The 27,953-nt window shown below is 41.4% G+C and overlaps 1 protein-coding gene and 2 pseudogenes across 4 annotated transcripts in view; all 3 read left to right on the forward strand.

The window, feature by feature from the left end:
- TMEM150C (transmembrane protein 150C) overlaps positions 1–24,484 on the forward strand; it is an 80,112-nt gene extending 55,628 nt beyond the window's left edge. For all 4 annotated transcript variants that reach the window (XM_517190.9, XM_016951525.4, XM_063809499.1 and 1 more), the window contains 7 exons: positions 2,919–3,008; positions 4,475–4,528; positions 4,660–4,692; positions 4,793–4,860; positions 11,400–11,527; positions 17,318–17,495; positions 21,938–24,484. In XM_517190.9, coding sequence (XP_517190.2) covers positions 2,919–3,008; positions 4,475–4,528; positions 4,660–4,692; positions 4,793–4,860; positions 11,400–11,527; positions 17,318–17,495; positions 21,938–22,146 — 760 coding nt within the window. In that variant the 3' untranslated portion in view covers positions 22,147–24,484. The remainder of the gene's footprint in view (positions 1–2,918; positions 3,009–4,474; positions 4,529–4,659; positions 4,693–4,792; positions 4,861–11,399; positions 11,528–17,317; positions 17,496–21,937) is intronic.
- Positions 11,643–12,858, forward strand: LOC104006081 (small ribosomal subunit protein eS6-like; annotated as a pseudogene).
- LOC107966598 (large ribosomal subunit protein eL8-like) lies at positions 14,973–16,817 on the forward strand (annotated as a pseudogene).
- Positions 24,485–27,953: the final 3,469 nt, after the last annotated feature.

Raw genomic sequence — 27,953 nt, forward strand, 5'->3', positions numbered from 1 at the left:
CCTCCTGGAATCCTTCCCCAGTACCTGGAGCAGCGAGCACATCAGAGTCGTTTCTCTATTGCGAATTCTTTAGTCACAATATAAGCTGACAAGCGCAGGTAAATGAGAATCAGTGGCTAAATGGGACATCCCAGTACCTTGGGCCAGGAAATTAGTATATAAAGCTATTGTAGCTTGATGCCATAGTCTTAGAATTATCTTGTTAACCCTCTTCACTCTACCTCCCTGCTTGAAAATTTCGATTTCCCATATAGACATTCCTAAAAGGGGAGCCAGCATGAGTATTTGTCCATTTGACAATTGTGCCTCCCATTGTACATTAACAAGTTGTCATTCTGATTTATTCATCAATCTGTTGTAACAATAGTTAACATTTTCTCTGGGGCTGATAATTCTGAGTACTTTGGATCATTCTGTTTTTGCAAAGGTATAAAATACCAGACTTGGCTTAACCTCCAAGGTACTGCCACTCTGTCCTTGACATCCTTCTCCCTTTCTTTAAATTCAATAGTGTTCATTTAGTTGAATCTCACAATCTAGGTTTCAGCTCCTAGATTCTGTAACACCATAAGAAAATGGTGTCACAGATTTAAGTAACGACCCAGACCCTATTAGTCAGTTATTGGGAAAGCTGAGGTTGGGAACCAGATCTCCTAAGCATCTTGGCTGTACTCATCCTATTTGAGGACCCTGTTTCATTGGCAGACCTAGAATAATTGGTTTACTTACTCAATCATCACTCCTATTTTCTGTGCTCCCTCTACATTTGGCTACTTATGGAATTATTTTTGTTGGCATAATGGATAGCTTTATTATGAGCCCACAACTTTGTGGACATAAATAAATGAATAGAGACTGACTAGCAATACTGTGTATGCTTAAAATGTTCACTGTTCTTCTGTATTATATAAACTAGAAAGCCATGAACCACTAGTTCATACAATAGCTTTTATATCTTGCGTAGAATGTTACGTATAAATAGTCGTATTCATTAGACCTTGCCTCAGTATTTCTGCCACCTGGTATAGTACCTGGCACAGGTAGGGTGTCCATAATTTTGAGTTGGATTGTATTGGATTAGATTAGTTGCAAATTAAATTATTGAAAGTGGCTCTAATGTCTTTCAACTCTATTCTGTAATTTAGATCTGTAAACTAGATTCTGTAATTTATTTAACGCCACTGCCCAGATATGTGTTTAGACAAAGGCACAACTGTTGAAAGACACTTTATTAGGCCCAGTGTCTATCTCTTAGTCTGAAAGATCTACGTAATCAGGTAGACCAGTTCTGGGAACTAAGACCTCCTGAGATGTTGCAGATGGGATTGGTTCGCCAGCCTGAAGCGAGGAGCATCATGTTTCCTCTCTTGTCTCAACACTTGGAAGGTCCAGAGAGTCCCAGCATATGAAAGCAGATGTCTTGGAGGTATTCACAAATGGGGCAGTGCTGGTTCAAACCAGTAAACAAACTTTCTTTAATTGTAAAAAGTTGTAAAAAAAACAACAACTTGTTTTAATTGTAAAACTCAAAATAAAGAGCATTGATATCTCCCTAGAGATGCCATTTAATCACATTGTTCTTCTGATTGTCAGGTCCCCAGTGGAGGTTACTAGAGCACTTAATTTCCTTAGAACAGGTGTTTTTGCCATAAGGATTATGTTGGCATCCAGTGTCTCCGATAGATTTTGTCTGGCAGTTAAGACATAAAGTGATAGTTATTTCTTTATGTTTAATACTGATAATTTTTCATAGATACTTCTGGAGCTTCTAGTTTTCACTTCATTTGTGTGAGGGGGGATTTTTTATTTCTATATTTTTGTAACCTCCAAAACGCCAGACATATGTATTTTTTTCAGTCTATTTATTAGCACTAATTTAAAGTTATACACAATGCATTGTTTTACAGAACATTCATCTTTAGTCTCCTGCGGTTGCTGCTCAATAACATGTCATGAGAAAAGTTCAGATTTGCAAAGCATTTGTCATTTCCTCCTCATAATTGCTAATTTATTTAGTAACCATTTGTTTTTAACACCTTTGTCTGCCAACCTATAGATTTATGTACAGATCAGCTCCATACATACATAAATGTTCATATTAGTACTAAAAGTAGGTTGAAGTATACCTTTGGTACTTAGCTCTTCTAGCGAAAGTCCTAACCTAACCCAAACTCTTTTGTCTTTTCTTAAATGTATCAATACTTATACAAGGATAAATGTTTTTATGAAAAATTTTCTGGCCGGGCACTGTGGCTCATGCCTGTAATCTCAACACTTTGGAAGGTCAAGGTAGGAGGATCACTTTGGGCCAGGAGTTCAAGACCAGCTTGGGCAACATAGCTAGACCCCATCTCTACAAAAAAAATTTTAAAATAAAATTTCTATTAATTCTTAACTAAAACTCTGGAACATTTAAGCTAGATAACAATCATCCATGTTAACTGTTTCAGGGATTTCCCACATGAGTAGGTGAGAATAATGATACCAATTTGAATCATGGTTTCATAAAATACACTTTTTTTTTTCAGTTAGACTAAACTTTCTTTTTTGTTTGTTTTGAGACAGTCTCGCTCTGACGCCCAGGCTGGAGTACAGTGGCGCGATCTCGGCTCACTGCAAGCTCCGCCTCCTAGGTTCACGCCATTCTCCTGCCTCAGCCTCCCAAGTAGCTGGGACTACAGGCACCCGCCACCACGCCCGGCTATTGTTTTGTACTTTCAGTAGAGACGGGGTTTCACTGTGTTAGCCAGAATGGTCTCGATCTCCTGACCTCGTGATCCGCCCACCTCGGCCTCCCAAAGTGCTGGGATTACAGGTGTAAGCCACCGTGCTTGGCCCAGTTAGACTAAACTTTCCATCTTGAAAGAGTGAAGTAAATGTTTTGCCTTAATTATTAATACGTGTTTATTTTATTTCAGTGGTACAGGCATGGATGGGAAGAAATGCAGCGTATGGATGTTCCTACCTCTTGTATTTACTTTGTTTACTTCAGCTGGATTGTGGATAGTGTGAGTATTTGCTCATTTAATTATTTAAGGATTCAGGTGCAATGTAGATACAAATGTAAACCTTAATAGTATATGGCAGCCGGGCACGGTGGCTCATGCCTATAATCTCAGCACTTTGGGAGGCCGAGGCAGGCGGATCACTTGAGGTCAGGAGTTTGAGACCCTTGCCAACATGGGGAAACCCTGTCTCTACTAAAAATACAGAAGTTAGCCGGGCGTGATGGCACACGACTGTAATCCCAGCTACTCGGGGGGCTGAGGCACAAGAATCGCTTGAACCCTGGAGGCAGAGGTTGCATTGAGCTGAGATCGCGCCACTGCACTCCAGACTGGGCAAGAGAGCAAGACTGTCCCCACCCCCCAAAAAAATACTAGATGGCATATCTTTATGACTGTATTTATAAATACTTGAAAATAATATATTTTACTAATTCAACCTTGCTAAAGTCCTCATTTCCTTTCCCATTTTCTATTAACCAAAGTAAGTAACAAGAGTGAGTAATAATTATGCAAAGCCAGTGGTGAAGAATACTAGTTTATTTTGTGTTCATGTGTTCTTGTTGTAATGAACATTTTGTAAACAGGTTATATGAATTAATTATTTGCAAGATTTTCGAATTTGACACTAACATGCCATGGATTCCGTCTGCAGTTCAGTTCATAGTCCAGTTATTCATGATTGGGTCTGATATGTTTTTTTTTTTTTTTTTTTTTTTTTTTTTTTTTTTTTGAGATGGAGTCTCGCTCTGTTGCCAGGCTGAAGTGCAGTAGCATGATCTTGGCTCACTGCAAGCTCTGCCTCCTGGGTTCACGCCATTCTCCCGCCTCAGCCTCCCAAGTAGATGGGACTACAGGCGCCCACCACCACACCCAGTTAATTTTTTGTATTTTTAGTAGAGTTGGGGTTTCACCATGTTAGCCAGGATGGTCTCGATCTCCTGACCTCGTGATCTGCCCACCTCGGCCTCCCAAAGTGCTGGGATTACAGGCGTGAGCCACTGCGCCCGGCCTGATATGTTTATAAAATGAATATCATTACACTGGAAGTCCTGGCTTACCACAGAACGTTCCCACACTTGCTTATTTTAGGTAATATTCACTTTAAGAAAATTATTTTAGTTCCTCAAAGTTTGTTAGGAAAGGTAGGACACATATTCCCGAGAAGTTAGAAACTGAACCCTAATTTTAGTTTGCTCAAAGTTGTAAGTTCTATTTCCTTGTTTTCTAGTTTCCAGTTTATAAGCATGGCCATTACTTTGGGGATGTTTTGAAAATTAAGGAAATATTACTAATAATGACATTTGAGCTTCAAAGAACTAGATGATCTATGGGTAAAGAATTGTAAAAGAGCATTTCTCAGTTAGAAAAAATGAATATGAATTAGTGCAGTTAGTTTAATAAAACTGGGAAACAAATGATTCTTTTTTTCAATTTCTTTGTTCTATAAACTTATTCTTTTTTGATAGATACTTCATAGCTGTGGAAGATGACAAAATTTTACCATTAAATTCAGCTGAAAGGTAAAGTTTATCTGTGGGTAATTCGTTGTTCATCAAGAGATTTAGCAAAAACTTTCCCACTGGGAAGGTTAAACTGCACAAATGACAGTGCTTTAACCTGAGCTTCTGTGTTTTTTTTTTTTGTTATCCAGGAAACCTGGTGTGAAGCATGCACCATATATAAGGTAACCCAGCAATTCTCTTCTGTCCTGTGGGACCATAGGAAAAGTTAGGAGGATTATAGATTTTGATATAGTAACTATAAAACATTTCATCTTTTTCAAGCATTGCAGGTGATGATCCTCCTGCAAGCTGTGTGTTTAGTCAAGTTATGAACATGGCAGCCTTCCTAGGTAAGAAGAGGGTAAAGAACGCTTTATGTGCTTTGGTACATTTCTTTTGTATTTTAAATTCTCCCAAACCCTTGTCAAAACAATGGGGGACTTATTTGATCATTTAGTATCATACGATGTCAATATGCTGAAGCCAGCTCTTTGTCTTAAAGGTCTTTTTCTCTCGTACATCCATTTACGTTCACCCTGCTGTCCTTACATTTTCTCTTCCCTTTACCATCTTTATCATTTCAGATACTCTTGACTTGATCTATTTTGCTGCATAAAATAATATATTTCATGATATAAAATCCTGTATGAGAATGTAATATTGTATAATACATTTGCTTTGAAAAGAATGCTTTATTTATTCCTTCACTAGCAAAGATGAAAAAAATGCATGGGCTTTGTGATATTTGTTGATGTGTGTAGATACTGTCTTTAAACCTAAAGGTCAACATCAGCATTAGGATTACACTCTCTCCTGTGCCTATAGACATAGTAAGCTGGCAAATGGAGAAGTAAGCTTAAAAAGAAGAAACCTTTAGTACTCATATCTAGCCCCAGTTCCTCACTTTTTCTTTGGGGCCCAAGACCCTCCTGTAATATTCTGTCCCTCTGTGAGTGCGTCCATGACCCTGCATAGTCCTCCAGAGATGGTGGGAACCAGCCATGCACTCTATCCTTTTTCGAATCTACCTTGTATACCATCTCCTCAGTGCCAGGCTTTCCCAGTGTCTCTCCAAGAGTCAACTGGCTATCACTGTCAGGATGCTGTTAGGAAGGACCAAAGACAGCCCACCCTTCCCACAATGGTGTTCTGGAAGTTGTTCTTTTGATGGTGAGACTTTCACTCCAAGTAAGAGGTAGTATTATTACTGAGGGAATATTCAACCTTTGTGGGACGTGTCTCCCAAAGAAGTAACCCGTTATTTCACCTCCACCCCCCAAAATTCCTACTCGCTCTTAATGTATTCTTTTTTAATATTTGCTATAAGAATGGGAATACCTTTAGAAGTCAGTGGAAAATCAAGGGAGACAGGTGGTCCAACATGCAACACAGGCAGAAACTTAGCTGGTTTAGAAAGCCCAGAACATGAGAAACATGGAGAATGTTTCCCGTCAGGCCCATCAGGCCTCTCTTGAACCTGAAGCTTCAAAAAGAAGTACGCTGGGGAGCTTCTGTGCAGTTAGCAAGATTCTCCCCTGGAGCTAACCACCTTTCCGTCAAAGCCCTCCCCAGCCATCCCCAAAGCGTAACCCATTTGCCAAAGCAGGAGGTGTCCGGAAGGCCTGGGCTGCTACACTACCACTAAGGAGAAAGTTAAATATACCCTGATGCTGGGGTTGCCGAGTCTTTAAAAAAGCTCTCCTCTTTATGCCCCTGGCAATCAGGACTTCCACATCCTAGATATTCACAAGTATCAAGAAGGATGGCACCTGCAGTATCTGGTGCACCTGTGGGCACCAGGGCCAGTCCTGGGCAGTCAGGTTTGGTTGTCACTGCTTTCAGCCTCAGAGCTGCCAGGAGCTTTATACGTGCTCCTTTTTTCTACTCTCGACACCATTCTTCTGAAAAGACCTAATAAACTTATTCATCCCAAGACATAAATAGCTGCTAAGGAACATTTGCATTTGCATTTGCATTTGCATTTAACAGAGCACAAAGCCCCAAGAGTGAACCTTGAATGGTAGGGTCAGGGACCTTTCCTGGCCCCTCTGCCATTATAGCACGTAGGCCTGCAGGCTGCCATCTATTCGTATGATCTTCCCACAGGGGGCAACAACAATGATTAATAGCCATCATTTCTATTCCAGGAACAATGCTAAGTGCTTTGCAAATACTACCTCATTTAAGCGTGATACTCAAGCCTGAAATATAAAAAAGCTGTCACCAGCTGTCTGTCCTCCACTGGGCTTTAAACAAACCAGTGAGCACATTGGAAGCCACATATTGTTTCCTTTGTATGCTTAAGACAAATTGATATTTCCCAGTGGTCTTTAAGTGTATACTTTTTTAAAACCCAGTTTGTATAGCTCACAAGTTTATCCAGTTATAAGGCTTATGATTGACTAATTACAAAAGCATTTCCAAAAGCAAAGCAATGAAAGCAAGATCCCCTCTTCCAGATGACATTTGTCATCATCTTATTCTCCAGTCCTTCCTGCTCCACCAAGAAGCAATTAAGCTTTTGCTAGCTCTTGCTCGAAGGTATTACAACATCCAGTGTTTATTCTGTATTATCTTTCATCATTTTGAGTGCCATCTGGTAGACATAAAATTGATTAAGATTAGTGTTCAATGGGAGCAAACCAACAAGTATTTATTTATCAACTCTGAGAGTGAAAAAGAATCAGTTTACTAATGATTCCTCTTCTAAACTGTGAATACCTTCATCTCCCCAGGCCTGCCCTTGTTAGACTTCAGACTATTATTTTAGTCTACATAACTGACTTTAAGAAATAACCCACACCGCCTATTAGTCACTGGTTTTCAGCAGCCATATAGATTATACTTTACAATCTAAAAATGAGTCAGTGTAGCATGTATTAAAATTAGCAAAGATATTTTATCTTTTTTGACAGACTAATCAAAGATTGAATGCTCAATTATTTTCTTTAGAGAATTAGTTGTGCTTTTTGTCTTGAAACTGCATTTCTTTCCACAGGGTGGGAGAGAAAAAGACCTAAGACAAATTTCTTCAAAGGAATATAATTTTCTGCCCTGGGGAGGTTGTGAGGATAAAGTTAATAGCTGAATGATGTCAGTCACCAAATAGCAGCCACTCTCCCTCCTTCAGGCAAAACATATTGACAGTTGTGTTCTACCGCAGTCATAAATAGGAATCATTGATGCATAAAGAGTCAAACAAAACAAAACAAAAATTTGGCCAGGTACCAGTTTAGAACTGCAAGGAAGGGACGTTATTTGAGTTTCGAACTTTAAAAACCCAGTCAGACTCAGAATTTAAAATGTAATTAGAAAAATCAGCCATTATTCTATTTGTGCTCTTTTTTTTTTTTTTTTTTTTTTTTTGGAGATGGAGTCTCTGTCACCCAGGCTGGAGTGCAATGGCGCAATCTTGGCCTACCACAACTTCCGCTTCCCAGGTTCAAGCGATTCTCCTGCCTCAGCCTCCCGAGCAGCTGGGATTACAGGCATGTGCCACCACAGCTGGCTAATTTTTTGTATTTCTAGTAGAGACGGGGTTTCTCCATGTTGGTCAGGCTGGTCACGAACTCTTGACCTCAGGTGATCCACCAGCCTCGGCCTCCCAAAGTGCTGGGATTATAGGCATGAGCCACCGCGCCCGGCCTCTATTTGTGCTCTTTTGAAAATAGACAGGAAAATTAAGTAGGGGACACCTGTATGGCAAAGGACTGTTTCAAATACCAAAACCACAGAAGGATGAGTTTTTAAAATCTTTTCTGAAACTGTTAGTGAAATCTAAAAATTTAAATGAAACAAAAAAATATCTATTGATCAGAACGTGAATGTGGTAAAAGTTAGCATATATAAAGATGGCTTTGAAATGGCCCGTAAGTCTTTTTCAGGAAGGTATAATTAAATCACTACTTGGTTGAAAATGGACTTCATAACAGTCCAAATCTGCCTCCATTCATACCTAAGTGTTAGTAAAACTGTTATAGGGGCAGAATCTTTATTAGATCCATCATTCTAAAAATTCAGCTAGAATCTATTTTAAAAGGAAAGTATGCCTCCCCTGATCTGATTAATAATGGAGTTAAGAGGTAAAAAATGGCAAAGTGTGGTGTTTAGAATGCAATTCTGGAAGCTAGGAGTGTTGGGTTAAATCCCTGTCTTCAAATAGGTTTCTGTTTCCTGCTGAATTTCATAATTTGTTCATGATAAGATGACTTACCATTCATATTACAAATAGGACAGCTAGCAACGCAGGGACCAGGAGATGTTGCATGTCCTGTGTTTACTGGACAGAAATAGATAATGAAGAGAGCAGCCAACGACTCTGTTCCCCTGGGCATAAAGGAACAAACTCTTTGACTGGGTGGGTCAACATGAAGAGTCATTTCAGGAACTGGGTTTAGGGCTTAGGTCAAGTTCCAGCACCATCCTATCCCACAAAATGACCAGCAGAGAGTTCTCAGAGTAATACTTTTCAGTGGTCATTTAAAAAAAAATTAGCCGGCCAGGCGCGGTGGCTCACACCTGTAATCCCAGCACTTTGGGAGGCCAAGGCAGGCAGATCACAAGGTCAGTAGATAGAGACCATCCTGGCCAACATGGCGAAACTCCATCTCTACTAAAAATAAAAAACATTAGCTGAGCTTGGTGGCGTGCACCTGTAGTCCCAGCTGCTCAGAAGGCTGAGGCAGGAGAATCGCTTAAACCCAGGAGGCGGAGGTTGCAGTGAGCCAAGTTTGCGCCACTGCACTCCAGCCTGGCGACAGAGAGAGACTCCGTCTATATTATAGGCTCATGCCTATAATCCCAGCACTTTGGGAGGCTGAGGTGGGCAGATCACCTGAGGTCAGGAGTTCAAGACCAGCCTGACCAATATGGTGAAACCCTGTCTCTACTAAAAATACAAAAATTAGCTGGGTGTGGTGGCATGGGCCTGTAGTCCCAGCTACTTGGGAGGCTGAGGCAGGAGAATCGTTTGAACCCAGGAGGTGGAGGTTTCAGGGAGCTGAGATTATGTCACTGCACTCCAGCCTGAGCAACAGAGTAAGACTCTGTTTAAAAAAAAAAAAAAATTAAGTGTGCTGTCTTAGTGTCTTGTTATTATGTCCTAACAGCCATACACAACTTACTAGAAGGATGTCCCGTGGTGCCTGTGTTGAGTCTCTAGGTTTAATCTAATGGCTTCTTTAGCCGATGATCACTTTGTGAAGGAGTGCTGTGTGTTGAATTACTCCTCTCCCCTACTTCCTCCTCCTATTCCTATCCTAAAATTGATAAGACATTGTGCCTATTTTTCATCCTCTAGGATTGTTATTGTCATTGTTAAAGACTTCGGATATAACTCCTACCTAGGTCCCTCAAACCAATAGTTTGAGAAACTACTGTCAACTCAGGTATAATGTATTAATTTTCCAATCAACAGTCGGTACTAGCTGAAGCATATACTGAAAGATATATCAGGGCTGAACAATTTGAGATTTTTATAAATCATGATTTATCTCTATTTTGTTTCTAAAATCCAAATATTAATCAAGTTTTATACCACTCTTTGATCAGAAGTACTTAGAACTAAAAGTCAACTTATCAAGCTTAAAGCCATAGGGTTACACTATGAAATTTAACATACTCGAGAAATGCAAATTTATGGATAGACTTTCTTTATTAATGGCTACTAATAATGGCCTGTAATCAAAGTAAAACCTTTAGCAAATAATTACCAACTTAATTGCTGTATAAATAGGGTAATTCTTGAATTTCTAATTGTCTTTCCTGCTGAATCTTAACGTCAAAATAAATTATCTTAGTAGTAAGTTTGTTTCCTTACATGTAGATATAATTTACATTAATCGAAAGTGATTTTTCATCATTTATAGACTAACCTCTCCCAACTCTTCGTATAAATATGAAAATACTTCTGCACTAGGCAAAAAAAAGTTCATCCTTAGATTAGGGCCTTGAGTATGGACTATCCCAAGGTTACTATTAGAAGTCAGATTTGAAATCTAAGTAACTTCCCTCATTCTCTCTTCAAATTCTCAGATACCAATTTGCTTCAAAAGATAGAGTGGACATTTAAAATGAGTAATTAATATTATTTTCAGGAATTGAGTTTTCTTGATATACTAGGTACGATTCTTAGTACATACCAAATCCCTCAATCTGCTATGTTAAAATACAAATTTCATAAGTATGAATATTGTCACTTCTGTAATTTGGATTAACTATCTTTGTTGTTTGACAGTGAACACCTCCAAGTAGAATCGAAGGGAAGTGAGAGTAAAACCAGTAATAAAGGAACTTGTACATTTTCCATTATCTTTCTTCCCAGGAATGGTTTATGGTGCTGGCACCAGCAATTTTGTCTAGATGTGGTAACCTTGTCTTCTTCCCATTATGTTCCTGCCCTATCATTATTTTCCACATTGTTCTAAGCTAAAGGATGCCTGAGTCGGTCTGTCTTTATCCCATCTTATTTGTTGTGTGCCAAGCCTCTGCAGTGCTCTCCTAAGCCAGTCTGTCCTGTGCTGACCTTGTTTTTGAAAACTCTGAGAACAACACTATTCACAGTCCTATCATCCTTGCCTCACCCAAGTAACATACAGCCCTGTTGCCTCGAGTCCTCTCTGCCTCTCTGCTTTCCCCAGATTGAGTATAATAAAACATCTAAATAATCATAAGCATTGCATGGAAAGTTTCTTTGAAAAATTGTGGATCATTCCAGAGATGTAAAATGTGCTGTGGTGAAAAGTTTAATTTTGCACATTGCGGCTTTAGAATTCTGCCTCTTACCTAAGAAAATAGTGCAGCATAAAAAAATAATAATAATAGAATTCTGCCTCACAGTCTAGGTGTGTGATTTAATTTCTTCCATTTTAAGACTTTGCTTTATTCCTAGCCCTTGTGGTAGCTGTTCTGCGCTTCATACAACTGAAACCGAAGGTTTTAAACCCGTGGCTGAATATTAGTGGATTGGTGGCTCTGTGTCTGGCTTCCTTCGGAATGACCTTACTTGGTAATTTTCAGGTACTTGATTTGGCCTTTTTCACCTCCCTCTGACACTGGTAAGACCTTCACTTCTGAGACTATCAAAGCTATTGAGGTATAATCACCATATGGCCCATATAATTCTGCACAAACCTTTTTTTTAAAAACTAGGACTCTTTTCCATGGCAACTCGGAGCTGTTCAGCTGCTTCAAGATGAAGCTGAACATCTCCTTCCTAGCCATTGGCTGCCAGAAACTCATTAAAGTGGAAGATGAACGGAAACTTCGTACTTTTTATGAGAAGCATATGGCCACAGAAGTTGCTGCTTATGCTCTGGGTGAAGAATGGAAGGGTTATGTGGTCCAAATCAGTGGTGGGAACAACAAACAAGGTTTCTTGTTTGTTGGTGGGAACAACAAGCAGGGTATCTTGACCCATGGCCATGCCCGCCTCCCTGTTACATTCCTGTTACAGACCAAGGAAAGCTGGAGAAAGAAAGAGAAAAGTAGTTCGTGGTTGCACTGTGGATGCCAATCTGAGCATTCTCAACTTTGTTACTGTGAAAAAAAGAGAGAAGGCTATACCTGGACTGACTGATACTAGGGTGCCTCGTCACCTGGGGCCTAAAAGAGCTAGCAGAATCCGCAAACTTTTCTTTTCTTTTTTGAGACGGAGTCTCGCTCTGTCGCCCAGGTTTTAGCGCAGTGGCGAGATCTCAGCTTACTGCAACCTCCGCCTCCCGGGTTCAAGTAATTCTCCCGCCTCAGCCTCCTGAGTAGCTGGGACCACGGGGCATGCCACCACACCCAGCTAAATTTTTGTATTTTTAGTAGAGACGGAGTTTCACCTTGTTAGCCAGGATGGTCTTGATTTCCTGACCTCGCGATCTGCCCGCCTCAGCCTCCCAAGTTGCTGGGATTACAGGCCTGAGCCACCGCGCCTGGTCAAACTTTTCAGTGTCTCTAAAGATCATGTCTGCCAGTATGTTGTAAGAAAGCCCTTAAACAAAGAAGGTAAGAAACCTAGGACCAAAGCACCCAAGATTCAGCGTCTTGTTACTCCACGTGTCCTGCAGCACAAACAGCAGCCTATTGCTCTGAAGAAGCAGTGTACTAAGAAAACCAGGGAAGAGGCTGCAGAATATGCTAAACTTTCGGCCAAGAGAATGAAGGAGGCTAAAGAGAAGCGCAAGGAACAAGTTGTGAAGAGACGCAGACTTTCCTCTCTGCGAGCTTCTGCTTCTAAGTCTGAATCTAGTCAGGAAAAAGATTTTTTGAGTAACAAATAAGATCAGACTCACATACACACACAAAAAATTAGGAACACTGGTTCCTAACATGCACGGGTTCTCCAGAGTTCAGCCTTTCTAGTCTCTCAGCCTGGCCTTCCTGAGTTCTCTTAAACGTGCGAGGGTGTTAAATATGCCTATGAAATACAGTGTGGCTACTGAGAAAAGCAGCTACTAGAACAGCTGTATATTTTCTACAGAGGATTTCCAAGTGGTTTATACTTTTTTTTCGTAACAAATTGGATCCTAATGTACCTTTCTAGCAAACCAGTAGGATCATTACCTTTCTATAACTAAACACCAAACATCCTTACTGGATAAAAGGATGCTTTTCAGATTAGCAAGTTTATGTGGAAGTCAAGTTTGAAAGCCCAGAATTTCTCCAGAACACTTATGACTTGTATAAAGATATGCTACTCCTAACTCTTCTTCCTAGAAATTCAGAAGCCCAAGGTCACAACCTTTAAGCATAATTTTCCTTGCCAATACCATTACCCAACTCTTGACAAGAATGACTTTATTTGTAAAATAGACAAGGAAACCTCTGTACTATGACAGTGGTTGACTGATTTCCCTCCCTCCCCACCAACCTCCAACCTATGCTATTTATATTACAGCTAGAAACTTCCTCCTTGAGGGCAAACACTGATCCTGACACTTCCCCCTGTCTGTTGAATGACACCCCAAATGGCACAGGCATTCAAGACCTCAGCATTCTATCGTTCATTTAGTAACGTTCCTAATGAAAATAGTAGTGGATTTTCTAAGGCCATTTCTTGTCCTACCCTCAGCACTGCTGATTCATTAAACCAGGATCACTCATTCCCAAAGACTTCCCCTGGCACATAGTAGCAACCCAGTAAATATTTTTTGCTTGGTGAGTTATAAATGGGCAATCCCACCAATTCCTCTAACTATTCTATCTCCCATCTATATCCAGCTAGGCAACCAGAAAGCTGCATTCTTAGAATATATTGGCTGAGGCAGTGATTACCAGTAGAATATTTGAGAGTTTATCCTGTTAAGATCCAAAATGTAAGGCATGGGGCATTTTAACTGAAATTTTGTTGGGAGTCTTTCCCCTACTTGCTGGCCTGTGCTGAGGGTACAGGCATGTTGTAAAGTGCTCAGTCACTATTGTTTCTCTCAACCAGGGCTTTGATGAGTTACTAAGAAGAACACATTTTGTTCTTTACGAAAGTCCTAGAAAAATCCCCAAGATTGGGTGGCTTTGGTGAACCACAAATACTCAAGACCATGAATGTTGACACTACTTATGAAGAACGTTTGCCGGAATATAACAGAATACATGAGAAATGACAAATTAGTTTCCCATGGAGAAACCAGGTGGCTAGTATATGGGATGGGAGACAGACTTTTCAATCTATCCCTCATTATAATTTTTTTAAGTTTAACTATGTAACTATATTATCTTTTTTAAAGATTAATAATAAATTAATAGATTTATATAGCATGGAAAACCAATTTTCTAGAAGCAAAATTTGATTTCAGATATCATTATTTTAAATAATTTTGAAAATATGTCTTTTGAACTGTGAGAGAAAACATGGCTTCTTCCAAAAAAGAGGCAAAAATCCTACAGCCAAAAACAATAGAAAAAATTGTAAAAAGAAAGTAACATTGATTTGATGCAACCCTTATGAACAACAATGTCAAACAACAAAACATCTGAAGGCAATAGCAATTCAAAAAAATAATACTTTCACAATGGGTTTAAAAGCCATGTCTTTAACAATAGATTTTACTTTCTTATATGTGCAATTAAAAAATGTATGTTGAAGAAAAGGAAAAGGAAGAAAATTTTTAAAAAATATGTAAATACATAGTGAACTTTTATCATACCACCGTACTCTAGCCTGGGCAACAGAGCAAGACCCCATCTCAAATACATATATATATACAAACATATACGCTAGGTTTGATGAAGATGTGGATAGACTTTGTTTTTTTTTTTTTTTTTTTTGGAGAAGTGGATAGTCTTGGTGAAGTATGATTGACTGAAAAAATTATGATCTAATGGTGATAATCTGAAAAATATATATATTTACATATGTATAGATGTATATATACACATGAAAATACAAAGAGTTTTAAGTGATGGATATATATTTTAAATATCAGTTGGTAATGATTTGGGGAGTTTACATCTATAACCGCCAATGGCAATAACCTAAATGGGAGTCCTCTATAAAAGCCTTGAGTATGAATCTTCAAATACTGTTGTCCTACTGTGGGTCTCTATATGTGGCAAAAGCTCATAGGTGACAGTTTTTCTTATTACTATGGGAAAATAAAACTAAAAAAAATTCTCATTAACAATGAATTAGGGCCGGGTGTGGTGGCTCATGCCTGTAATCCCAGCACTTTGGGAGGCTGAGGCGGGTGGATCATCTGAGGTTGGGAGTTTGAGATCAGCCTGGTCAACATGGTGAAACCCCATTTCTACTAAAATACAAAAATTAGCTGGGCATAGTGGCATATGCCTGTAATCCCAGCTACTTGGGAGGCTGAGACATGAGAATCGCTTGAACTCAGGAGTCTGAGGTTGCAGTGAGTGGAGATCGCACTACTGCACTCCAGCCTGGGTGACAGAGTGAGACTCTGTCTCAAACAAACAAACAACAACAACAACAAAAAACAATTATTTAGGCCAGGCACCATGGTGGCTCATGCCTGTAATCCCAGCACTTTGGGAGGCTGAGGCAGGAGAATCGCTTGAACCCAGGAAACAGAGATTGCAGTGAACTGAGTGCCACTGCACTCCAGCCTGGGCGACAGAGCACTCCATCTCAAAAAACAAAAAAAAAAAAACAAAAAAACCCACAATGAATTAGTCACATTACATAGACGGGCCAGTTTTGCAAGAGTGAAGAACAGAGCTTAAAGGGTTTTAGTTGTCTGTGCCAATTAAATATTGACTTGCCTAGAATTGGCTGTCCTCCATCAGTAAATATATATTGGCCAGGATTGATGGCTCACGCCTGTAATCTCAGCACTTTGGGAGGCCGAGGCGGGAGGATTACTTGAGCTCAGAAGTTCATGACCAGTCTGGGCAACACAGGGAGACACCATCTCTATAAAAATAAAAAAAATAAAAAATTAGCGCTCTCCTGCTGCTGCCAAAGGTGCTGAAAGGAAAGAAGGCCAAAGTGAAGAAGGTGGCTCCGGCCCCTGCTGTCGTGAAGAAGCAGGAGGCCAAGAAAGTGGTGAATCCCTGGTTTGAGAAAAGGCCTAAGAATGTTGGCATTGGACAGGACATCCAGCCCAAAAGTGACCTCACTCGCTTTGTGAAATTGCCCCGCTATATCAGGTTGCAGTGGCAGACAGCCATCCTCTATAAGCGGCTGCAATTAACCTCTGTAAGTGCTTTCTGCAATTAACCAGTTCACCCAGGCCCTGGACGCCAAGCAGTTACTCAGCTGCTTAAGCTAGCCCACAGGTACAGACCAGAGACAAAGCAAGAGAAGAAGCAGAAGCTGTTGGCCCAGGCTGAGAAGAAAGCTGCCTGCAAAGAGGACGTCCCCACTAAGAGACCACCTGCCCTTCGAGCAGGAGTTAACACTGTCACCACCTTGGTGGAAAACAAAAAGGCTCAGCTGGTGGTGACTGCACGCGATGTGGATCCCATCGAGCTATCTGTCTTCCTGCCTGCCCTGTGTCATAAAATGGGGGTCTCTTGCTGCATTATCAAGAGGAAGGCAAGACTGGGACGTCTAGTCCACAGGAAGACCTGCACCACTGTTGTCTTCACACAGGTTAACTTGGAAGACAAAGGAGCTTTGGCTAAGCGGGTGGAAGCTATCAGGACCAATTACAAAAACAGATCCGATGAGATCTGCCGTCACTGGGGAGGCAATGTCCTGGGTCCCAAGTCTGTGGCTCACATTGCTAAGCTCAAAAAGGCAAAGGCTAAAGAACTTGCCACCAAGCTGGGTTAAATGTACACTGTTGAGTTTTCTGTACTTAAAAAACAATTAAAGTAATACAAATTTTCCTTCAAAACAAAAAAATTAGCCAGGCATGGTGGCATGTACCTGTGGTCCCAGTTACTCCAGAGGCTGAGGTGGGAGGATCGCTTTGAACCAGGGAGCCGTGATCACGCCACTGTATTCCAGCCTGGGAGACAGAGTAAAGACCCTGTCTCAAAACAAACAAACAAACCAAAACAAAAACAAACAAACAAAAAAAAACCATGTCCAAATTCCTGGTCTAATTTTCTTATCCTGGAAAAGTTTGGGGTGTATGCTTGTAGAAACATTTCTTTTTCTGTAACTCTCCTGCTGTTTTCTTTTACTTTTTCTACACAAATGTTTTTAAGGGTTGGGGGTATTATTTATTTCCTTCATCCCCTCAGAGTTCAAACCATTTGAGAATAGAACAAAGAGCTAATCTTTCTACAATCTATCATCCCATTATTGGGATATTTCTTTTCCTATCTTTTCCCCTCATATATTCCTTCAACTTGCCTGTCTTCTTTGCTGAATGGGCCTTCATGTGTCATTATCCATTCATCCCTAAGCTCACAAATGATGAAGAAATCCATAACGTCGGAACTTCCTTGACCTTTGGATTTGGCACATTGACCTGCTGGATCCAGGCTGCGCTGACACTCAAGGTCAACATCAAGAATGAAGGACGGAGAGTTGGAATTCCACGGGTTATTCTGTCGGCATCTATCACTCTCTGTGTGGTCCTCTGTATCCTTTGAATGTGGAAAGCTTCTTTTGCCAGTAAGATGAAAACAAGTAAGTTGTCTCTGTAGAAGAACCCAGTGGGTTAGGATATTCTGCCAGATCTTCTCAGAATCTTAAGGCAAAGGTAAACAGGTATAAAAACAAAAACCCTCAGACCAATTTTTCATGCCAAAGGGGAGATGGAGAAATAAAAATAAAACAAGGTCTGCCCTCTCCAGATTGTTTCAATCTGCAGGAATGGTGTCATACATTCTCATTTCACTAATGATGTAAAAGTTCTTATTTGTGAAAATCAGAGAATGCACAGCCAAAAGAGAATTGCCATTTTTTCCTCCAGCTTAAAAAAATGCATTTGTGACTTTATTAATGGCCCTGTTATTTCATTTCATTTATTAGCTCTGAAATGAATTTCAGAGGACCAATACATTTATATATTTCAGGAAAATAATGAAGCTTTTCTGGAAGACAAATTCAAGCACTAGATTAAGGCTGCATGTGTAGTTTTCCTCAAATATTTGAGGTTTTGGGGTGCTATTCATTTCCCTTCCTCCGCTCAGAGTTTGAACCAATTGAGAATAGATGCTAGGAGCCAGATGGGGATGAAGAAATCAGCCTTTATCCTAGTAAACCTGGAAAGGAAAATGCTGCAGGTCTCCTCTCTCACACCTTGGAATTCAACTTAACCATCCAGTAACAAGCAGAGAAACCAGGGAAAGGCAGAGGAGAGCACCTCACTCCGCTTAGCCCCACACAGATCCCAGAGAGAGTCTAGCTTAGGATGGAGTGCAGTGGCCTCACCTACTGGTAGTGTGGCCCAATAGAAGCCTGCCAGTTCCCATCCCACCAATCAGATCAGTCACTCATTCCATGGAGTGGAGTAATCAGAAGCGTTCAACACTTGGGGAGGCGGAGGCAGGAGGATCACTTGAAGTCAGGAGCTCAAGATCCACCTGGACAACAAAGGGAGACCCTGTCTCTACAAAAAAAAAAAAAAAAAAAAATCTAAAAATCCGCTGGGTGTTGTGGCGAGCACCTGTAATCCCAGCTACTGGGGAGGCTGAGGTGGGCTGGCTTGAGCCCAGGAGTTTAAGGCTGCAGCGAGCTAAGATCGACTCTGTCTCTAACAATAAATAAATAAATAATAAAGGCCTGGTGCCGTGGCTCATGCTGTAATCCTAGCACTTTGGGAGGCTGAGGCAGGAGGATTGCTTAAGCCCAGGAGTTCAAGACCAGCCTGGGCAAGATAGCAAAACCTGGTCTCTATAAAAATTTGTTTTAGAAAAATTAGCAGGATGTGGTGGTGTGCACCTGTAGTCCAAGCTACTTGGGAGGCTTGCGGGGAGGATCACTTGATCCCAGGAATTTGAGGCTGCAGTGAGCTGTGATCATGCCACTGCAATCCAGCCTGGGTGACAGAGTGAGACCCTGACTCAAAAAATAAAATAAAATAAAAGGCAAAAATAAAAGAAGTGTTCACTCCAGTAAGGCCCTCCTCAGAAAACCAGAGAAAGGAATCAAGGTTCCTAAAGGGTAGATTGTACAGAAAATGCAACTACACATCTTCAGTCATAATAATCACCAATTTTTAGACAGTGTGCTAGGCATTATTCTAAGTACTTTAAATGTATCAACTCTTTTTATCCTCACTTAACATGTAAGAACAGTGAATCACGGAGAAGTTTAATTTGCACAAGATCACACAGATAATGTGTGGTGGATCAAGATTTAAACTCAGGCTCAGCTCTTGCACTCTTAACCACTTCAGACCCCACCTTAGAGAAAGTAGCTTTAGAATGAAACAATGGCATTTGCAGCAACCTGGTTGGAATTGGAGACCATTATTCTAAGTGAAGTAACTCAGGAATGAAAAACCAAACATCCTATGTTCTCACTCATAAGTGGGAGCTAAGCTGTGAGGACACAAAGGCATAAGAATGACACAGTGGACTTTGGGGACTCAGGGGAAAGGACAGGAGGGGGATGAGGGATAAAAGACTACAAATTGGGTGCACTATACACTGCTTGGGTGGTGGGTGCACCAAAATCCCAGAAATCATCACTAAAGAACTTATTCATGCAACCAAACACCACCTGTTCCCCAAAATCCTATTGAAATATAAATAAATAAATAAATATAAATAAAAAGTTCAAAAATAGCTAGAAAGAAATAAAGTATATCAATTCAAAGAGAAAGTAGCTTTAAAATATGAATAGAAGCAGACCCTAAGATGAGGGGGGGAAAGAATAAAATAGGAAAACACACACAGTTCAGAGCCCATTTTCTAGTTAGTGGAGTATTTGGACTACTTATTTTTTCTTCATTCACAAATTCCTGTTCCACCATTTTGCTGATTTTCCAAAGTTCTACAGTCACATTAGATAGAGAACATTTAAGGACTTAAGTTCAAGCCAAAAAACTTGGTTCTTGCTAGCAACCTAATAAATACTTTATGAACAAAAAGATCAAAACTCTGCCAATATAAGATAAAAGGAGATATGCTTTCTCCATTAATTTAAGTAATAAGTTAATATTGCTTTGGCAATATTTTGCATCCTTGTTCAAAAGAGTGTGCAGACTTTAAATCACTCCGAGATGTTTTTTGTGATTTAAGACAGGGTCTCATTCTGTTGCCTAGGCTGGAGTGCAGGGGCATGATATTGGCTCACTGCAACCTCCACCTCCTGGGTTCAAGCCATCCTCCCATCTCAGCCTAGAGAGTAGCTGGGATTACAGGCACACACCAAAACACCCGGCTAATTTTTGTAGTTTTAATAGAGACGTGGTTTTGCCATGTTGCCCAGGCTGGTCTCGAACTACTGGGCTCAAGTGATACACACTCCTCGGCCTCCCGAAGTGTTGGGATTACAGGCATGAGCCACCTTGCCCAGCCTATCCCAAGTTTTGAGCTTTCACCAAATGATTCTGATTCATGCTCTTTCTGAACACGTGGAATCTTTTTTTTTTCTTTGGTTCTCAGGTGAATGGATGAAGGCCCAGTTAGCAAAGCAAAGTTTGGCTGAAGTAATTTCACATTCTTGCTCTCTGAAAATTTCCCGATTTCAGGTCTAATTTCAGAAGACAGAACTAATTCTAAGGAGACATTTCTGATCTTTCTAAGTAAATGCATCTAGTTCCTCAGACACTTGGCCTTTCACTAAAGCTACTATGAACTTTTTACCCTTCTTCCCAGCTCCTCCCTCCATTTATTCTGTTGTGTATATACAGATACAGATACACACAACACACACACACACACACACACACTCCATATATATATCCAGGCATAAGAGTCTCATTTGTTTTTCTTTTTTTAATGATGGGGCCTTGCCGTCACCCTAGCTAGAGAGCAGTGGTGCAATTGTAGCTCACTGCAGCCTCAAACTCCTGGGCTCAAGTGATCTTCCCACCTCAGCATTCCAAAGCACTGGGATTACAGGCATGAGCTACCCCACCTGGCCTCATCTGTTTATCATACAAGTTTAGACGTGATACGAGGAATGAAACTAGTCTATACAGTATTGTCTGAAAGACAATAGTGAAAATTAGAAGAGACAGGCCAGCCACTCAGACACGGTTAGTAGCACTGCAGAGCCAAACACAACTTACATGTCGGCAGTTAGTGATTTGATATGTTCAAAATTATTTCTGCAGATATAACGATAACTATGAATTCATAGTCCACGGTTAGTAGCACTGCAGAGCCAAACACAACTTACATGTCGGCAGTTAGTAATTTGATATGTTCAAAATTATTTCTGCAGATATAACGATAACTATGAATTCATAGTCATTTGCAGTGCTTTCTTCTTCTTTTTTTTTTTTTTTTTTAAGATGGAGTCTCGCTCTGTCCACCAGCCTGGAGTGCAGTGGCCGGTCTTGGCTCACCATTTGCAGTGATTTTTTTTTTAAATAGCTTAATTTTTCTGGCCAACTAATTACTTTGGAAGTGTAATCCTTTTCCTAATCTCCCAGTTTTGTAAGCAGCTACAGAGTACGGCTATTGAATACATGGCACAGGAGTTAGAGTGCTTGTTTGAGCCCAGCTCAGCCAATTAATACCTGTGTGACCTCAGGCAAGTTACTTACCCATTTGGTCTCAGTTTCCCTATTTTTAAACAAACTGACAATTATTTGGATAAGAGAGTATTTAAGGGCAAATAGAACATGTAAAAATGAGAAACAAAAACAATGATAATAGGATTGTTGTGAGGATTAAGTGATACTATCCATGAAAGCACCTAAAAGCATGTCTACCACCAAATATGAGCCCAACAATGTTAACTTATTATTCATATAGATTTTTGTGTTCAACAAGCTCTAGCAGGCTACCAGTTTTTCTAGTGATGAGGAAAGCCAGACTTTTCCTATAATCTGTCTCTGCCCTGAAAAGATTCCAGTTTTAATGTGGCTGATGAGGGTATTTTCCTTGACTGCTTCTCCCCAGACTTCATCCTCATGGCCCAAAGCATCCACATGTATGCAGCCAGGGTCCAGTGGGGCCTGGTCATGTGCTTCCTGTCTTATTTTGGCACCTTTGCCGTGGAGTTCCGGCATTACCGCTATGAGATTGTTTGCTCTGAGTACCAGGAGAATTTCCTAAGCTTCTCAGAAAGCCTGTCAGAAGCTTCTGAATATCAGACTGACCAGGTGTAAACCATCAGTTTTTCCTTGCTGGTGAGGTGGGTGTGACAGTGGGGGAGGGGCCAGTAGGACACACTCACAGGACTTGACATAGAACCTCATTTCACACACACACACACACACACACACACATTCATGGCCACATTTGCCAAATGAGCTTTTCAGGGCGAGTTATTTCTTTAATGAAAAAGCACAAGCCCTTATGTGTCGAAATACACGCTGTTACACTGAAAATATATGCACGACAGAGCAAGAAGCTTGTGCATGATCACTTCTTATCCGTCCCCTTCCCAGCACTCCCTCCTCTTCCCATTCTCTCCACATGTCTCAAGCACCCTACCGAGTAGGGCAGGCCAAATGTTCCTTGGGAGTAATGCCAACTCCCGACGTTGCCTTCAGGTCCAAAGGGCTTGGAACCAGCTCGTGAGGAAGTTCTGAATCTGGCGCTAATATTCTTGAGTGGATAATAGTGTATCATAGAAGGACGGAAATTGTATTGAGATGTGACCCTGTGTCGCCTGTGGAAAGGCATAGTGAGAAGAACTTTCCCACGAAAGCCCCCTTCATTGTTGTTCAGTGGTCGGCTGTGTGGATCCCAGGAGAGACATATGCCACAGACTGTGAGAGCAAAGCCTGCCGCCGTGATCTGGACTTGATGCACTGTGACTGAGAATGATTTCCAAATGTGAATATGTGTAGGGACGTGGTCTACCAGGCCTGGAACAAGATGGGGGCAGTGAAGGTATGGTTTAGTGTTTGCTTTCATAGTATGCCATGTACAATGTTTTATATTTCATAGTTTCTTTTAAGTAACTACCATGAGTCTCTCTAAGCCTCATGGACAAAGATGTAGACCAAATGCAAGAGCTGAGCTTGCTTTGGGTTCAACCATGATCAAAGAAAAACTGAGGTCACCTGCAGGCTTACGTGGGAAGCTAAGAAAATATCACAGAAAAATGGAAAGAAATATGATGTGCAGAGGTAATAAGAGCTGCTGTTGGACATTTATCAAAGATAGGCACCTTACAGTATCTTGTTGCAAGTCCAAATCAGGGGAGACTTTGTTAATATGTATCTTTTGCTCAAATTTAGTAGGGTTTTTTTTTTTTTTTTGGATTAAGGGCTTTTCAAATTTGGAATTTGTAGAAGCCAATTAAAAGAATACCCTTCCTAAAAACCAAATTGACACAGCTGGCCCCCCTGCTAGCCAACCCGCAGTTCCCAGTTCCCACCTGCTGAGAGTTCAGAACTCAGACCGTAGGTGTGGGCTTTTGAGACTGTGCTTCATGAAGAAGAGCAGAATTCCAAATTCAAACTGTGTTGGAGTGAGCCAAGTGGACAGACCCTCCATGAGTGCACTTTCTTTCAAGAAATCCCCAGATTTACCCCATAGAGGTCTGGGATTACCTGGAATATAATATGAAAAACATTTTTTAGGCTGGGTGTGGGGCTCACGCCTGTAATCCCAGCACTTTGGGAGGCTGAGGCGGGTGGATCACCTGAGGTTGGGAGTTCGAGACCAGCCTGACCAATGTGAAGAAACCCCGTCTCTACTAAAAAAAATACAAAATTAGCCTGGCGTGGTGGCGCATGCCTGTAATCCTGGCTACTCAGGAGGCGGAGGCAGGAGAATCACTTGAACCTGGGAGGCAGGTTGCGGTGAGACGAGATAATGCCATTGCACTCCAGCCTGGGCAACAAGAGCTAAAAACTCCATCTCAAAAAAAAAAAAAAGAAGAAAAACATTTTTTAATTCAACCCAAAGTCTGAATTTCTTGAGGAAAAGGTCAATGTCTTTTCATCTCTGTATTGTTCCCCACCTCTTAACACAGTGCCTGGCACATACTAGGTGCTCAATAAATGTCTGTTGAATAGAATTATTAATAATTTAAGAGTAGGAAAAAGGAGTGTCAGCGAGAGACTCAAAGATGAGTGAGAGAGCATGGAAGATGGCTGTTTCATGTGAGACAGGAATGGAAGAAGTTATGAATAGGGATCAGATGGGGGAGTGAGAATCCCTGTAAGTAAAATGTGAGGAAAAGAACAAGCTGAGAACAAGATTCTCCTGTCAAAAAGGCGTCTTACTGTAAATAGTCCAAGGTGACATTTGTTAGTTTTGAATACCACTTTTGGGTTTCTTTTTTTCATTTTTATATTTTAAAATTTTTATCAAAGAACAAAGACTTATGTAGTTTTCTTTTATTCTACACAATCCAAATTAAACAGCTTTTGGTGATGCAATTGTACACTTTCTTAAGAATATATCTAATACCACATTTTAGCAGAACCAAGCAATGACTGACATTATTCATTGGGATCTGGCCACTAAATAAAATTCTTTTATGCATAATTGTTATTTCTTTGTCTCTTACACCACCATTTCTTCTCTAATATTAAAACATGTGAAAACCCAGTCAGATATTATGTTAAAAATGAACTTAAGTGTTATATTGGTAGGGTGTTTTCCAACACCATCAACCAATTCTCTGATTCTTCCGGACACCAATTGAGTATCTACAATTCAATTCTGACACTAACTACCCGGAGTTAGTGTCAGGTGCCACAGGTTTAAGGGCTGAGTCCCACAAGACTGCCTCGCTTCCACTGCCAGTCACAGATACTGGGTCCACCGGTGACCCTCACTTCTGTCCATATTGGCTACAAAGTCAAAGGGGCTCCCACACACTGCCCGCTTAAGGTTCAAATAATTTGCTAGAACAGCTCACAGAACTCAGGAAAATCCTTACATTTGCAGGTTTATGATGAAGGCTACAACTTAGGAAGAGCCAAATTAAAAAGAAGCATAGGGCAAGGCATGGGGAGGTGCCTGGAGCTCCACGCCCACCCAGAGCGCATCATCCTCCCAGCACCTCGCTGTGTTCATCTACCTGGGAGCTCTCCAAATCTTACCATTCAAGAGTTTATTTTATGGAGCTGGATCTCCAGACGCCCTCTCTCCCCAAAGCTCAAAGGTCAGGAGGCGTTTCTGCTGACCAGCCTCAGCCTGAGGTTATCCAGGGGCCCCACCCTAAGTAACCTCATTAGCATAAACCCAAGTGTGATCAAAAGAGGCTTATTATGTAGAACAAAAGACACCTCTCTCAGTAAATGTCAAAGGTTTTAGAAGTTCTGTGCAGGAACTGGGGACAAAGACCGAATATAGCCATGCACCCATAGCAATGTTTCAGTCAAAAAAACACTGAATATAAGACAGTGGTCCCATAAGGTGGCTCACGCCTGTAATACCAGCACTTTGGGAGACCGAGGCAGGCAGATCACCTGAGGTCACAAGTTCAAGACCAGCGTGGTCAACATGGTGAAACCCTGTCTCTACTAAAACATACGAAAATCAGCCAGGCGTGGTGGTACATGCCTGTGATCCCAGCTACTTGGGAGGCTGAAGCAGGAGAATTGCTTGAACCCAGGAGGCGGAGGTTGCGGTGAACCGGGATCACACTACTGCATCACTCCAGACTGGGAGAAAGAGCGAGACTCCATTCCAAAAAAACAAAAAAAAGCGAACTTACAATGAGGTCAAGTTTTATCATCTATGTTATTTGCTGGATTTCCTCTATCCCTGGTGTGGAAAAGTAAAATTTCGTATCCTGAAATATATAATCTACTGGTTATCAATGGAGACTGGATACCACTGTTTATATTATTTTTGTATTTAGGCATTGCGTCCTCAGGATAGTTTAGGTTTTGCTGTCCCAACATAAAACTAATAAAACTAAAGTTTATTTCTCATACTGGATGTCTATCCAAGTTCAGCAGGGGATTCTGCTCATTGTAACAACTCCGACCATGGCTGATAGACGTTTCCTCTCGGCACATGCTCCCACAGTTGCTCACTGCCAAGGAAATGTGGCAGACTGCTCCCTGGCTCTCAGAGCTCCTGCCAGGAATGGCAAACTTTCCTTAGCTTACATTTCACTGGCAAAGGAAACCGAGTGGCCTTCTCTAAGCATGGCACTCCTACCATGTGCCCACAATGGGAGATGCATTTGTGAACAGCCCAGTGACCGCCACAGGATCCTCAACTTCTTTAGTCATTGTCATTCCTTTGAGGCGCAAGTTCCAAAGAATCATTAGAGAAGCCATCATAATTCAGAAAGAGAGGAAAGAGACCATCTGTGGGGTTGGCACTATTTGATTCTCAGTGCTTTTCTTACCATATCTAGATCGATAAGCAACATTTCACAATTTGATCACCCCCTCGCCACCTCTCTGCTTAAAACATTTTTACTTGGCTCTCAGAATATTGTGCCCTTTTAATTTGCCTCCTGCTTCTCTCTCCACCCAGCTTCCTCTGCTGGGCCACATTCTCCCTGCCATCCCAACACTGGAGTACCCCATGGCTCCGTCCTGGCAACTCGTCTTTCCTACCCACACTCACTCTCTGAGTGACCTTGTCCGGTATTCCAGTTTTAAATATTGCCATGGGCTGACGTTTCCCAGGTGCTCCAGGCCAGACCTCTATCCTCAATACCATAGATCTGTGTCTTCAACTACCCTTATAGCATCTTCACTTGAAAGGCTTCCCAAGTTTAACACATTCTGATCTAGTCTCTTTAAATGCATTCCTCCCACCCAAGTTAGAGACAACCCGTCTTTCAGTTGCTCACACTGAAACTTTGGAGCAATCCTCATCTCTTCTCTCTCGCACACCCCAAATCCTGTCTGCTCTACCTTTAAAGTATACTAGAATTCATCCACTGCCACTATCTAGTCCAAACCACTGCTATCTCTCCTGGATTTTTATAATAACATATAAAAATTAGTCTCTCTTCTTCCATCATTTGCTAAGGTGTGTCCTCAATACAGAAGTCAAAATGATCTCTCTAAAAGCTAAATTAGGCCTGACGTGGCTCATGCCTGTAATCCCAGCACTTTGGGAGGCCCAGAAGGGAGGATCACTTGAGCCCAGAAGTTCAAGACCAGCCTGGGTAACATGGTGATACCCCGACTCTACAAAAAATTAGCCAGGCATGGTGGCACACACCTGTAGTCCCAGCTACCCAGGAGGTTGAGGAGGGAAGATCACCTGAGCCTGGGAGGTCAAGGCTGCAGGGGGCCCTGAGATTGTGCCACTGCACTGTAGCCTGGGCAACAGAGTGAGACCCTGTCTAAAAAAAAAAAAAAAAAAAAGCTACATCGTCATCTCTCTTCTGCTTAAAACCCTTCAGCACTCATCACTCAGCACTCAGAACTCCTTGTACTCAGACTAAAAACCCCAATCATTAAAATGCTTTACAAGGCCTAACAAGGTCTGCCTTTATACCTTTCCTTCTCTCTGTTCATCCCTCTGCCTCCTTGTGTTCTTCCAACAGTCAGACATGCTGTGGCCACCGGCCTGATATGGTCTGGCTGTGTTTCCACCCAAATCTCATCTTGAACTGTAGTTCCCATAACTCCCATGTGTCATGGGAGGGACCCAGTGGGAGGTAATTGAATCATGGTGTTACTGGGGGGTCCTTGTTCTTAAAGCTCCCAAGATGGTGGCAGGCCACTTCCAAGATGGCAGCAAGCCTCTTCTTCTCTGACCTGGGGTTCTTGGCCTCACGGATTCCAAGGAATGGAATCTTGGGCCATGCAATGAGTGTTATAGCTCTCTTCAGTTTGATTAGGATGAACCCCAGGCACTTAGCTGACGCAGGAACAATGGTGAGCCTCTAGCCCGATTGGGAGCAGCAGTGGGCGCTGCCTCACTGGATCAGAAGTGCAGTGGACATCCTGCCGGATCCGGAGGGGTGGAAGTCAGCGGCGGCATCTGCGACGACAGCAATCAGCAGTGGTGGATGGCGAGCGAAAGCTCAGTT

This window comes from Pan troglodytes, chromosome 3 (assembly GCF_028858775.2).
Source record: "Pan troglodytes isolate AG18354 chromosome 3, NHGRI_mPanTro3-v2.0_pri, whole genome shotgun sequence".
Taxonomy (NCBI): Eukaryota; Metazoa; Chordata; class Mammalia; order Primates; family Hominidae; genus Pan; species Pan troglodytes.